The 14,683-nt window shown below is 50.9% G+C and overlaps 1 protein-coding gene across 7 annotated transcripts in view; it reads left to right on the forward strand.

The window, feature by feature from the left end:
* nphp4 (nephronophthisis 4) overlaps positions 1–14,422 on the forward strand; it is a 591,121-nt gene extending 576,699 nt beyond the window's left edge. For all 7 annotated transcript variants that reach the window (XM_038821764.1, XM_038821765.1, XM_038821766.1 and 4 more), the window contains 5 exons: positions 201–286; positions 2,942–3,113; positions 6,774–6,953; positions 8,452–8,595; positions 14,259–14,422. In XM_038821764.1, the coding sequence (XP_038677692.1) occupies positions 201–286; positions 2,942–3,113; positions 6,774–6,953; positions 8,452–8,595; positions 14,259–14,399 (723 nt within the window). In that variant the 3' untranslated portion in view covers positions 14,400–14,422. The remainder of the gene's footprint in view (positions 1–200; positions 287–2,941; positions 3,114–6,773; positions 6,954–8,451; positions 8,596–14,258) is intronic.
* The last annotated feature ends 261 nt before the right edge of the window (positions 14,423–14,683 follow it).

Raw genomic sequence — 14,683 nt, forward strand, 5'->3', positions numbered from 1 at the left:
GGCTAAGAAAGTCTCTTGTTTTGCATTTTAGCACTGAGAATATTTATGTTTGTACACTTCTAGTTGTAGCACCATGAGCCTCAGTGCACTTAGTGCTTTATATTGCATGACATTATTATATTCCATTAGACGTTGCACATTAGAGTAACCCTTGATTGCCGTATCATTTAACCCTTTAATCATCTCTATTTCTGTTGCAGGCCCTCAATGAGCCGCAGGATGTTTTCCTGAAAGTGGCATGTGGTCCCAGTCCAGAGGTCAAGAAATTCTTTGTCATTGTTTACATGTGAGCAGCTAACATTGAATCCATTTGAATGTACCTGCTTCTGAGATTTGGCACCATCTCATCACTGGCCTCTGGAGCTGGATCTGCTTTAACATTAGTGCTGCTTTCTAAGCGGGCAATCTAACGGCTGTGTCACGCCCAACTCACCACTCCTCACAAGGCCTAATGGGATCTTGTGAGATGTCGTGATCTGGATCCCGCCCACAATGGGCGGTGTCTAAATGTGCATATTTAGTGTGCAGTTAGGCACACTTAAATATGTCTCTGCCAGAGCTAACCAACCCCTGGGATCTAATGTCCTCGCTGAGGAGACCCCAACCAGGTGCTGTTTAGCACTGGTTTCTATAAACCGGGACCAGGTGGAACGACACTTGGGGGAGTTCCAAGTGATCAGAGGCCTCTGGGTGGTTGGCCTCTGGGGCAGGGTGGTACACTGCCACTGCTGATGCCACCGGGGCACTGACCCTGGCACTGCCACCTGGACAGCCTGGCAGTGCCACTGTCGCACCAGTTTGGCACTGCCAGGGTTTCCAAGTGGTGCTGGAAATGGCACTGCCAGTCTGGCAGTACCAAGGTGGCAATTTGCCCACACCGGAGATCAGGTGAAAGAGTGCCCTGCTCTTATGAGGTGAGGTGCGGGGTGTTCGAGGACCCCTAACAAGTAGTTTGGGAGATTGGGGGGTGGAGGGGTTCCGGGGTTAGGTTGGGGGATCGAAAGTTGGGTAACCATTTAAAAATTAAGGTCAGTGCAGCATTTGCTACAACCACCAGGAAACACCCCGCTAAACCCACCCACGACGGGACTCTTTTAATCCCGTTAAATCTCGCTTTAAGCATTTGTCTTGCTAGCTGAGCGGGTTTGGCGGGGTGATTCCCGCGGGTGTTTGTGCGCAATCCAGATCCATATTCACCCACGCTTAGTCATATTTTGGAGCTTGGGGAGTTTCTCACTGGAAAATCCCACACAAAGTGTGAAACCTACCGGCTGTGCTGCACCCGATCCGGGATACGATGGAGCCGGTAAATCCTGCGAGAGGCCACTCATGGGATTTACCCGGTTTGCTATGCCTCGCGAGATCTAACGGAATCTCGTGAGACGTCGCAATCTGGATCACACCCATTGTGGGTGGGACGCATATGTGGCAAATCAGCACGTTAAAGTGAGCAGCTAATCTCACTCTAATATGCACTCGTCTTATCTACCCATGGCTTTGGGATCTTAATCCCTTTGCCTCGGAGATCCCAAGCGGATGTCGTTTAGCACTGGTCCCCAAAAACGGTGACCAGGCATAATGGCACTTGGGGTCTCCCTGGGATCGGAGGCCTCGGGTGGTTGGACTCTAGGCAGACTGGCACCCTGGCACTGCGGTCACCCCGATCTCCTCCTGCACTGACGAGCTCCAGCGGACGGAGCTCCTTAGTGCAGGAAATTCGACTGAGTGTGGTGTCGAAAGGGCGATTCCCACCAGGCCACGGAAAAAACAAAGTGAAATGAGAAATGAAATGAAAATTGCTTATTGTCACAAGTAAGCTTCAAATGAAGTTACCACATTTCGGCGCCTGTTCGGGGAGGCTGGTATGGGAATTGAACCTGCTGGCCTGCCTTGGTCTACTTTAAAAGCCAGCGATTTAGCCCTGTGCTAAACCAGCCCCTGTAAGTGCTGTATGATAGCAGGAACTACTCTTCTAATTCCACCCGGAAAGGCGCCTTTGTAGATCTCACCTTTAGAATTTTTTCTGCAGTGGGGAACTAAAGACGCGGCAAGACCAGCTACTCAGAGATTGGGGCGCCACTTTTAAAGGGTGCTCAGATCTCAAAGTGAGGTTGAGAGTCCCCACACTCCCCACCCATAGACATCGCGAGCTCCCGCACACATGGGCAACACCCCCATCCCTCAACCCGGGAGGGACACCGTTCCCCGCACCCCAACCACACCCATCCATCCTGGTGGGCATGTGGGCATCGCCCCTCTCTCCACATTGAGCAATATCCCGCCATGGGGTCATTGAGAGCCCCCCTCCCTTTCACGCCCTTCACCCCCGCACCCTTTATGCACCCTCCCAAACCTCATAACCCCACTCCATCCCTTTCATGGCCATGGCTCCCTTGGGCCCCAGCCCTTGGCAATGCCAAACTGGTACCCAGAAAGAGTGTGATCCAGATTGCATCAGGCTTGGCGGGCCGGGCGCATCATGCACAGCTTGGTGCCCAGCACAAACCCCATTATTGGCCTCTCCAACTCTGCACCCGACGTAATGGGATCGGCATCGGTGGGAAAACTGTGTCCAAGATCAGAAAATTCCTGCTTTGCTTTTGACAAAATGTCTGGCCAACCCCTCTTCTTCAGATGTTGTTCGATTGCTACATTTTGCTCTGTTCAAGAGTCTGACTGGCAATCGCCTATTGGGAATAATTTTCCAAAGTACTGGTTAGAGGCAGGTAGCTGTTCTTAGCGACAACAAGCGAGGAGTCTATCAGGGCACTGACAGGGGACAGTCCAAAATTAACCCCTTCAAATCTCTACTAGATTGGGTAGCAGTTAACGGTAAATTATAAATATTTATCACACATTGTTCTATTAGAGATTGATCAATTAATGGGAGAGAGAAATGTATATAAACAGTTGGGCTCACCTTTTCCTGTTCATATTGCAGGGATCCCTGGTTGGCTGTGCCCATCCAGATATGGCAGTTCTACATACACTCCCTTCAACGGATAGATGTCAGCTGTGTGGTCGGGGAGCTTACTCAATTCTCACTCGTCCTGCGAGGGACGCAAACTGTCCGAAAAGTGGCTGCTTACACCTCAAATCCTGAGGAGCTTCAGGTAACTGAAATTTATTGGCAGATAATTCCAGCAGTTAAAATGTGGATTTCATGTTCACATGGGTGGCACGGTAGCACAGTGGTTAGCACTGTCGCTTCACAGCTTCAGGGTCCCAGGTTCAATTCCTGACTTGGGTCATGTCTGTGTGGAGTCTGCACGTCTCCTCGTGTCTGCGTGGGTTTCCTCCGGGTGCTCCGGTTTCCTCCCGCAGTCCAAAGACATGCAGGTTAGATGGATTGGCCATGATAAATTGCCCTTAGTGTCTGAGGGGTTGGGTGGGATTCCTGAATTACGGGTATGGGGCAGAGGTGTGGGGTGCTCTTTCCAAGGGTCGGTGCAGATTTGATGGGCCAAATGGCCTCCTCCTGCACTGTAAATTCTATGCTGGCTATATATTTATAGGTATGAGGTCTAATCACAAAGTTCAAAGTGTAAGCAATTTGGTTTAATGAAATTAGGCAGATGGCTTAGTCATCTAATTTGTGGCAATTCTCACTTTCCTGTTAGTTCAGTGATAGTAGTCATGAGCTGAGAACTGGGCTGGGGACTGGGGTGCGCTGGGGACTGGGGTGAGCTGGAAACTGGGGTGGGCTGGGGACTGGGGTACGCTGGGGACTAGGGTGAGCTGGGGACTGGGGTGAGCTGGGGACTGGGGTGAGCTGGAAACTGGGGTGGACTGGGGTACGCTGGGGACTAGGGTGGGCTGGAGACTGGGGTGAGCTGGGGACTGGGGTGAGCTGGGGACTGGGGTGAGCTGGGGACTGGGGTGGTCTGGGGACTGGGGTACGCTGGGGACTGGGGTGAGCTGGGGGCTGGGGACTGGGGTGGGCTGGGGACTGGGGTACGCTGGGGACTAGGGTGAGCTGGGGACTGGGGTGAGCTGGGGACTGGGGTGAGCTGGGGACTGGGTTGGGGTGGGGACTGGGGTGAGCTGGGGACTAGGGTGAGCTGGGGACTGGGGTGAGCTGGGGACTGGGGTGAGCTGGGGACTGGGGTGAGCTGGGGACTGGGGTGAGCTGGGGACTGGGGTGGGGTGAGCTGGGGACTGGGGTGGGCTGGGGACTGGGGTGGGCTGGGGACTGGGGTGGGCTGGAGACTGGGGTGAGCTTGAGACTGGGGTGGACTGGGGTGGGCTGGGGACTGGGGTGGGCTGGAGACTGGGGTGGGCTGGGGACTGGGGCGAGCTTGAGACTGGGGTGGACTGGGGTGAGCTGGGGACTGGGGTGAGCTGGGGACTGGGGTGGGCTGGGACTGGGGTGAGCTGGGGACTGGGATGGGCTGGAGACTGGGATGAGCTGGGGACTGGGGTGAGCTGGGGACTGGGATGAGCTGGGGACTGGGGTGAGCTGGGGACTGGGGTGGGCTGGGGACTGGGGTGAGCTGGGGACTGGGGTGGGCTGGAGACTGGGATGAGCTGGGGACTGGGGTGAGCTGGAGACTGGGATGAGCTGGGGACTGGGGTGAGCTGGGGACTGGGGTGGGCTGGGGACTGGGGTGAGCTGGGGACTGGGGTGGGCTGGGGACTGGGCTGGGCTGGGGACTGGGGTGGGCTGGGGACTGGGGTGCGCTGGGGACTGGGGTGAGCTGGGGACTGGGTGAGCTGGGGACTGGGGTGGGCTGGGGACTGGGGTGGGCTGGGGACTGGGCTGGGCTGGGGACTGGGGTGGGCTGGGGACTGGGGTACGCTGGGGACTAGGGTGAGCTGGGGACTGGGGTGAGCTGGGGACTGGGGTGAGCTGGGGACTGGGTTGGGGTGGGGACTGGGGTGAGCTGGGGACTAGGGTGAGCTGGGGACTGGGGTGAGCTGGGGACTGGGGTGAGCTGGGGACTGGGGTGAGCTGGGGACTGGGGTGAGCTGGGGACTGGGGTGGGGTGAGCTGGGGACTGGGGTGGGCTGGGGACTGGGGTGGGCTGGGGACTGGGGTGGGCTGGGGACTGGGGTGGGCTGGAGACTGGGGTGGGCTGGAGACTGGGGTGAGCTTGAGACTGGGGTGGACGGGTGGGCTGGGGACTGGGGTGGGCTGGAGACTGGGGTGGGCTGGGGACTGGGGCGAGCTTGAGACTGGGGTGGACTGGGGTGAGCTGGGGACTGGGGTGAGCTGGGGACTGGGGTGGGCTGGGACTGGGGTGAGCTGGGGACTGGGATGGGCTGGAGACTGGGATGAGCTGGGAACTGGGGTGAGCTGGGGACTGGGATGAGCTGGGGACTGGGGTGAGCTGGGGGCTGGGGTGGGCTGGGGACTGGGGTGAGCTGGGGACTGGGGTGGGCTGGAGACTGGGATGAGCTGGGGACTGGGGTGAGCTGGAGACTGGGGTGAGCTGGGGACTGGGGTGGGCTGGGGACTGGGGTGGGCTGGGGACTGGGGTGGGCTGGGGACTGGGGTGAGCTGGGGACTGGGGTGGGCTGGGGACTGGGCTGGGCTGGGGACTGGGGTGGGCTGGGGACTGGGGTGCGCTGGGGACTGGGGTGAGCTGGGGACTGGGTGAGCTGGGGACTGGGGTGAGCTGGGGACTGGGGTGGGCTGGGGACTGGGGTGCGCTGGGGACTGGGGTGAGCTGGGGACTGGGTGAGCTGGGGACTGGGGTGAGCTGGGGACTGGGGTGGGCTGGGGACTGGGGTGGGCTGGGGACTGGGCTGGGCTGGGGACTGGGGTGAGCTGGGGACTGGGGTGAGCTGGGGACTGGGGTGAGCTGGGGACTGGGCTGGGCTGGGGACTGGGGTGAGCTGGGGACTGGGTGAGCTGGGGACTGGGGTGGGCTGGGGACTGGGGTGGGCTGGGGACTGGGCTGGGTTGGGGACTGGGGTGAGCTGGGGACTGGGGTGAGCTGGGGACTGGGTGAGCTGGGAATCGGGTGATCTCGGAACCTCTGCGCCAGCACTACAATCTCAGGACCTGTACATTTAAGCACCTTCCAAAAGTTTACTCTTCAATATGCAAATAAAGGTTACAGACCTGGAAAGTCCCAGTTTTGAGCGAGATCTGAGCAAAGTCGGTTGGGGCATGACTATAATACTTGGCACCCTTGAACTATAAAGAACCAGTTGCATTAAGCAGCTTGATCATTGCTGCAAATCGTAGTGTTGGAGTGAGGTCAGGGGGACACCTGGTCGGATCATTTCTGTTCTAAAATATTCTGCTCTTGATAAATGGCAACTCAGAACAGCAGCAGGAACAGCTGCATTAGTACAACATATCCCATTATGAATCAGCAGCCACAAGCGAGGACAGGGAAGAAAAATCAGGGGTGGGATTCTCCGACCTCCCGCCGAGTCGGAGAATCTCCGGGGGGCGGCGTGAATCCCGCCCCCGCCGGCTGCCGAATTCTCCGGCACCGGAGATTTGGCGGGGGCGGGAATCACGGCGCGCCGGTCGGCGGCCCCCCCCCCGGCGATTCCCCGGCCCGCAATGGGCCAAAGTCCCGCCCGGCCTGTGCAGGTCCCGCTGGCGTAAATTGGAATAGGTCCCTTACCGGCAGGGCGCAAAGGGACCCTGGCAGTGCGGGCGGGTTCCGGGGTCCGGGGGGAGGGGGTGGCGCGGGGCGATCTGGCCCCGGCGCCAGCCGTGTAAGCCTCCGCAATCCTTGTTGATTAATGTTAGAATTATACCTTCACACATAGAGGGTTGAAAGCTGTGTAATATTGTGTTTATTATCACCTAGACTGTACCATCAGATGTCTTCTTACTTCCACCGCACACTGTGAAGGATCTGCACATAAGTTTGCGGCCTCAGAGAGAAGGAGATAGGAGTATCTATTTGAATGTGGTGGATGTAGATTTCCGACAGTTGCTGGCGTCCTGGCTTATCTGCTTAAATTGTCAACAGCCTTCCATCTGTAAGGTAATGAGAGTTTATGCAGTTACATCTTTATGAGAAGCAAAAAGACCAATGGAAGATTATCCTCCCAACCATTCCAGTCTGCTCTTAATGAAACCTTACTTATAAATGAGGACATCGTTTCTTGGCCATTAGTCACTGCCTGCTTTAGATTTCTCCCATTATCTCTGTGTCCTCTCCTGCCATGCCAAGTATCAGCAGCTCGTGGACTTAACTTGCATTTAACATTAAGGTTAACTGCTTCTGTCTCCTTGAGCCCTATCTCTTCCTCAGTGCCGGTTCTTTCTCAGCCCTGTTAACTCCTCTTCCCAATACTTCTCATCCTGACACCTCCTTCAACCCGGATGCCTCCTCTGCCCAGTCTGTGCTGTTCATTCACCGAACGCTACATAGATGTGAAATGTTAATTATGCAACAGGAAATGGAGCTTCAGCAGTCTAAATATAACCTAATGTCATTTGAAACTTTTAAGTCCAATTAATTTATGCCAGCGAAAGGATTCTACTGCCCTTTGTTTGTGTTGATAACGTAGCGGGTTTCTTCAGTCATGATAAGTAATTTAATCATGAACTCAGTAAGATTTAGTCTGTGTTTTTTTTTCCATAATGTAAAAGGTGTTAGATCTCACCAAGGCAGACCATCCTTGAACATTGCTGCTGAGACTGAATTCCATTGACCCTGGAACTGCTGCTGGGGTTTGCACCTGATCTCAATGTGGTCGGGATCTCATGTTCCAGACCGTCTGCTGCTGTTCAAACTCACTGACGTTATATGTTGGTGAGTTTTGTGGCTTTATAGGTGAAACACATGTGAAATCCCACATTGGGTAAAACACCCGACACTCTCAAGGAGAAAACCATTTCAAGCAGTAGCATGAAACATGTTAAGCCCCGCACAATATTCAGTTCATTGACTTCAGTGGAGTTGAATATCGAGCAGCAAGGTGGCACAGTGGTTAGCACTGCTGCCTTCTCAGTGCCAGGGACCTGGGTTCAATTCCGGCATCGAGTGACTGTGTGGGAGTTTGCATGTTCTCCCAGTGTCTGTGTGGGTTTCCTCCAGGTGCCCCGATTTCCTCCCACAGTCCAAAGATGTGTGGGTTAGGTGGATTGCCCATGGATTGGCCAAACTCAGAGGGTTTGAGAATCTTTGGGATTCTCTACCCCACTGCCTCAGGACAGTGAAAGCTCAGTTATTGAACATGTTTAAAGCAGAGATTGACAGGTTCCTAAATACCAAATCCATAAATGGATCTGAGGATAGTGTGGGAAAAAGATATTGGAGTGGGTGATCTATCATTAATTGTATTGAATGCAGGTTCGAGGGGCTGAATGGTCCACTCCTGCTCCTTCATCACTAATGAAGAAAGTCTTAAATCTCCTCCTTTGTACATTTGATGTAGGAACGTTGACTAACATTGGGGTCAAGTAATAAGATCAACATACTAATCTTTCTGGCTTCCCTCTGCAGTTTGTATTACGGCTGTTTCCTTTGTTCAAAGGCTTTTGAGATCACTATTCCTGTCGGTGAAGGGAAAGGGATCAACAAGCGCATAAATTACACCAATCCATACCCTAACAAAAGGATGTACTTCCTGCGAACCAATCGGCCGGATTTACTCCAATACAAGGAAGATTCTTTTGAGGTGAGAGCTGCACATAGTTCAATTTAACAGAATGTTTTGTTACCACAGATCAGGTGTAAATATTGAAAATAGCTGGAAAAAAGAGGTAGGGGCGGAGTCTTGTTCAGACACCAGCAGTCTCGGCTGGAGAGCTAGCGGCATCGTCAGAAACAGACGGGGGACCATCAGGCCATGTGCCGATTGGAACGAAGGCTGGAGGAGTCTGTCTGCGAGTGTGGCTTTGCCATACGAGCACTTGGCTGCCTCCATGGAATGGGTGCTGGCTGGCACCAGGTTGAATGAGGTACCAGGATGAAGGGGGTGTCAGGATGAGAAGTATTAGGAAGTGGAGTTAACAGGGCTGAGAAAGAACCGGGACTGAGGAAGTGATGGGGCTGTCAGGGCCAGCTGCCAGATATGTGCTCAAACCTGTACTCCATCACTCTAACCATGGGTGCAATGCAGCAGTGGCGAGAGGAGAGGGGAACGGGACAACTCGACTTCCGACTGGTACCCCTTCTCCTTAAGGAGTCGGGCAACTGCCATCGGACTCCACCAGGGAGGAGGAATGCCAGCCTGGCACTACAAGGGCCCTTCCCAGCCATTTCCCTTCTGCCAGTGACCCTATGGCTTCTAGCAAGCCCAGCCAAGGAAGGTGCACCTGCACCTGAGCAGGAGACTCTTAGCAGGCCAGGGCCCTCTAGGCATTGAGCCACCAGGGAATGCCCGACAAAGACATCAGAGTCAATAGAGCAATATGATACGTGGAGGCTTAAACACCGGCCATCATTTGTGAATGCGTGGCCTGGACACACACAATGCAAACCATTATTTGCAGCTCACCATGTTCGGAGCTCTGAAAATGATGTCTGCCCAGAGTGTTTAGTGAGATAATTGTATCTCCTGCTGCTGTTGTCCTGATGTAAGATGTGGCTGGATGCAAAAAGTTCTCAAGGGGAATTAAACAGGCTATTTGATTGGCTAGCAATGCTGTGGATGAAGTTTTAAAGTTGAAAGAGTGGGCTGTACACTGTGGTCTTTACAACAAGAAAACCAGAGACTTCTCTTGATATTAGGAGATTGATGAGCCGGGCACGACCAATTGTTCCTGGCTGTCATTGTTCAATTGTAATTTTGAGCTAACGGACAGGTGAAGGCTGCAGTTCGCCTTGACTGCAAGAGGGATTGGATGTTGGCTTCAAGAGGTGTATGTGCAGTTGACTGAGACTTCAATTGGAGAATTGTTTGACCTGCCGGTCTCCTTATCAAGGGTTGGAATAGCCTTTGCATAAAGAGATCTCAACCAAAGTGTACCAAACATCACTGAAGGACTACGTTATTATCTCTTGAGGTGAGAGCGAGTAGAATTGGCCTGTCTGCTATACTGTGCCAAGGACCGTCAGACTACCTACATGAAGCATCATGAGCTTTTACAGAGCTCTACAGGGTCCAAGCAGGAAAGATGTTTCACTTGGCTGGGTGTCCACAATGTTGGAGCACAGAATCACAGTCATATTAAAGGCATCTAAGACTGAAAGTCTCTGCAATTGGAGGCCCATGAGTGGTTAGTACTCATTATCCCATAGTGCAGGTGACGCACTCTCACACGCCAGGAGCATGCCACTTATATGTATTTGTAAGTGTGAACATTTGAATTTCTCATTGGCGAAGAACTTAATTTGGAGAGGATGCTTAATTCTGGTGAGCTGTCCTTTTCGTCAACATGCATGGTGTGTGGACGCATGCAAAGTGGCTCCCCAACACATCGCCAGGAAGCGCGACCTGCCTTTCAAACAATTCCTAAAGTTCACCCCACCATTGGGAAACTGATTTTTGGCCTCCCACCAAAGTAAGTTTTCCCTCGCCTGCCAAGCCTCCTTGCTGGAGGCGGGGTCAGAAGATTTCCTCCAATATTTCCAAGATTAACTTTTCCTGCTCAAGCACAGGCCATGTCCTCAGGTTCTACTGCTCTGGACAAGATATGTGTCAGCTTGGCTCAGTCAGTCTCATACTTGCCTCTGAGGCTGTGGGTTCAAACAGTCCTGAAGCACAGAATCTAGGTTGAGGCTTCAGTGTAGTGTGGAAATTCAGTCTTTTGGATCAGACTCTAAAACTCCCATCTGTCTGTTCACGTGGATTTAAAAGATCCCGTGGCAGTATTTACAGAAGAGCAGCAGATTTACCTGTGTTTCTGGCCAATATTTATTTCCCCAATCTACCAAAAACAAATAAACTGCTCTTTTATTCATCCATTCACTGTTCCTGGTACCTCAGTCGCCCACAGATTGATTATCAGATTTACTTATGCAAAATTTCACCTAACAAAACACTTTGAAAATACACCATTGATTATAACATATGCTGAGAAAACATTATATATTCTTTCTTTCTGGATATAAAGTAAACCCAAATGATTACTTCAAAGTAAATCATGGTTCCAGAACGAGGAATTACAAATTTAAGTAAATTTAACAGATACCGATAAGAACTTCTTTGTTTAACTTGATATTTCGAATAATCTTCCAGAGAAAAGTGTAAGAGTGTTCCAGAATGTAATATTCCTTCCTTACTGGGATCTCTCTTGTCCATCGTCACAGCCGAATCTGAGGTAGATGAATCACACGGTTGCGTTTGTATGCAGAACTAATTTTTTTCCTGGATCAGGTTGCCAGAGGCTGTAGCTTGAGGTGCACATCAAGCATGGCTGGCCAGCTCTTACTGCTTGCCGTAGGTGCAGGATTTACAGGGTGATAAAGGCCTGTTTGGCCTTGCTGAAATGAAATGAAATGAAAATGAAAATCGCTTATTGTCACAAGTAGGCTTCAAATGAAGTTACTGTGAAAAGCCCCTAGTCGCCACATTCCGGCGCCTGCTCGGGGAGGCTGGTATGGGAATTGAACCGTGCTGCTGGCCTGCCTTGGTCTGCTTTAAAAGCCAGCGATTTAAACCAGCCCCAGATGCTCTGAGTGCATCTTCCTTGGTCATCAAGTCCTGGAGCGGGACCCCAATCCAGAGCTTCTGGCTCAAAGTGTGGGACACTACTCACTGTGTCACGAGACCTCCCTAATATTTGCATGGTCTGGATTAACTTTGATGGGCCATATGGCCTTTTATCCTTAACTACTCTTTGGAGAGTAGTACAGGGCTAGGCTGATCTGTATTTATGGCTTGAATCTTGCAGTTAACAAAGGCTAGCTAGCTGCTGACTTCACAGAAAGCTTTGCTGAGAGAACTGGCAATCTCTGTAACAAGAACTTTACTTGTCCTGCAGTGCTATTAATTTTTTACGGGGATCCCTGAAATGGCTCCTTACTGATGACATCAAGCGAACCAAATACCCAATCACAGGGCAGCACAGTGGCCCAGTGGTTAGCACTACTGCCTACGGTGCCGATGACCCGGGTTTGATCCCGGCCCTCGGCCACTGTCCGTGTGGAGTTTGCACATTCTCCCCGTGTTTGCGTGGGTTTCACCGCCACAACCCAAAGATGTGCAGGGTATGTGGATTGACCACGCTAAATTGCCCCTTAATTGGAAAAACAATAATTGGTTACTCTAAATTTACTTTTTAAAAAAGCACCCAATTACATTAAAGAATTCTCACAGATAGCTGGCCAGGAAATAGAAAGCACTAATTATCAATAGAGATTGGGGAGGTAAGGTTAAAGATGAAATATAATGAAACTTATTTTTTTTAATTTAATTTTTTTAAAATTCCAGTACTTAATCTTAATGGAACCATGTAATAACATTCCACAAATATGATTTTTTTTTTCCGAGCCAGATCAGTTGATCAGCAATAGTAATTACTCAAATCACCATTTAAAAAACTCAATTACATCTCGTTAGCAAGGTTTTTATGAGTTTTCCAACAATTATAGGATTACGGAAAAGGGCAAGTTCTTCCAAATCAATTGATTTCGTTGTTTGATTGATTTCTGTATCTGGGGGTGGTGGTAGGGTAGCTTTATGAATGTGGGGGAAACCCTAGACGGAGGTCCGCAGCACCGCTTGTGGGAGAGCAGTAAATGACAAATCGCCACTTCTGGATTTCCAATTTAATCTGAGGTTGCTGAGAATTGAGGAGGAAATGGGGCATACATTTGCTTTGTGGACAAATGCGGTGCAGTCTGCTGTCTAAACAGAATGCTGCAGATTTGGGCCATCATTTAGTATCTGGCTGAAAGCAGCAAAGTGGAAAGCAAATGATGAAAAATGTGCTGTTTAACTATAAGACAACTGTGGCAAGCTAACTATAGTATCAGGTGGTGGGGCAGAACAGGACCCTGCATCTCATGAAACTGAAGCATGAGTTGGGAGTGCAACACTGGTTGACTGAACATTGTACAGAAATGTCACCCTCAGTTTGACGAGGATGGAATTCACTGGGATAGCATTTCCATGCAGATTCCCCAACCTCCCGTGGTAAACTTGGCAAAAGATCAACAGAAAGTGCAAGAGAGCGGCATTTGCAGCCTTTATCCAGGTTAGTAAGAAGTCTTACAACACCAGGTTAAAGCCCAACAGGTTTCTTACAAACACTAGCTTTCGGAGCACTGCTCCATCCTCACCTGAGAAAGGAGCAGTGCTCCGAAAGCTAGTGTTTGTAAGAAACCTGTTGGACTTTAACTTGGTGTTGTAAGACTTCTTACTGTGCTCAACCCAGTTCAACGCCGGCATCTCCACATCATTTATCCAGGTTTGCACTGACCCAGCAGCTGGGCAGAATCCCTGCAGAAATTCCAGCAATTAGATTTTAAATGTGGTTCTACTGTCATAGCTCATCTCTAATCAAAGAATAATACGGTGCAGAAGAGGCCATTCGGTCCATTGAGTCTGCACCTACGCATGAACAACAGCTGACCTACCTACCTAATGCCATGTGCCAGCACTTGGCCCATAGCCTTGAATGTTATGATGTGTCAAGTGCTCATCGAGGTACATTTTAAAGGATGTGAGGCAACCCACCTCTGCCACCCTCCCAGTCTGTGCATTCCACACTGTCAGCACCCTCTGGGTAAAAACATTTTCCCTCGAATCCCCCTTAAACCCCCTGTCCCCAACCTTGAACTTGTGTCCCCTCTTACCTGACCATTCAACTAAGGGGAACAGCTACTCTCTATCCACCCTGTCCTTGCCCCTCATAATCTTGTACACCTTGATAAGGTCGCCCTCAGTCTTCCCTGCTCCAGTGAAAACAACCAAGCCTATCCAACCTCTCTTCATAACTCACCAGGCAATATCCTGGTGAATCGCCTCTGCACCTACTCCAGTGCAATCGCATCCTTCCTATAATGTGGCTACCAGAATTGCTTACATTACTCCAGCTGTCACCAAACTTCGATACATCCTCCAACATGACCTCCCTGCTTTTGTAACCCATGCTTCGATTGATAAAGGCAAGTGTCCCCATGTGCCTTTTTCACCACCCTATTAACCAGCCCATCTGCCTTCAGAGATCTATGGACAAACATGCTAAGGTCCTTTTGTTCCTTGGAACTTCCCAGTGTCATGCTGTTCTTTGAATACTTCCTTGTCAAAACCCTCCTTCCAAAGTGTATCACCTCACACTTTTCTGGGTTAAATTCCATCTGCCATTTTCCTGCCAATTTTCATGAACATTGACTGCCATGTTCCTCAGTACAGAATTGTAATATTTTCCACAAAATTTTCATTTTTTTCAGCTACATGGTGGTGAGACTTACCATATAGGCCTGCGGTTTGCACCGGGCCAAAATCCTGGCATGGAGGAAATCCTGATTTTAATTAATGACCAGACTGAGAAGAATGAAGCAACTTACTGCGTGAAAATTACATACCAATAAAAACTATACTTAAGTGCCTGATACCACAGCGTGTTTGATGTGACTATGTTTTGAAAAGAGACAAGAACCTCTTCCTCAGCCTCCACAAGCTCACGAGAGGAACCGTCACTGCTAAAGCCTGGTGTGTGTGCTGTTGAACAACTGGTGTATAAGGCGTGACTGATGCTCAGGAAACTTAAAGATCCTCTTGAAAGTTCTGTACATGTATCTGTTACTTCCCTGACTCGTGCTGTGCTTCAGATTGGATATTATATTGGATTGGCATTATATGATGGGCCCCAATC

Source organism: Scyliorhinus canicula, chromosome 16 (assembly GCF_902713615.1).
Source record: "Scyliorhinus canicula chromosome 16, sScyCan1.1, whole genome shotgun sequence".
NCBI classification, from domain to species: Eukaryota; Metazoa; Chordata; class Chondrichthyes; order Carcharhiniformes; family Scyliorhinidae; genus Scyliorhinus; species Scyliorhinus canicula.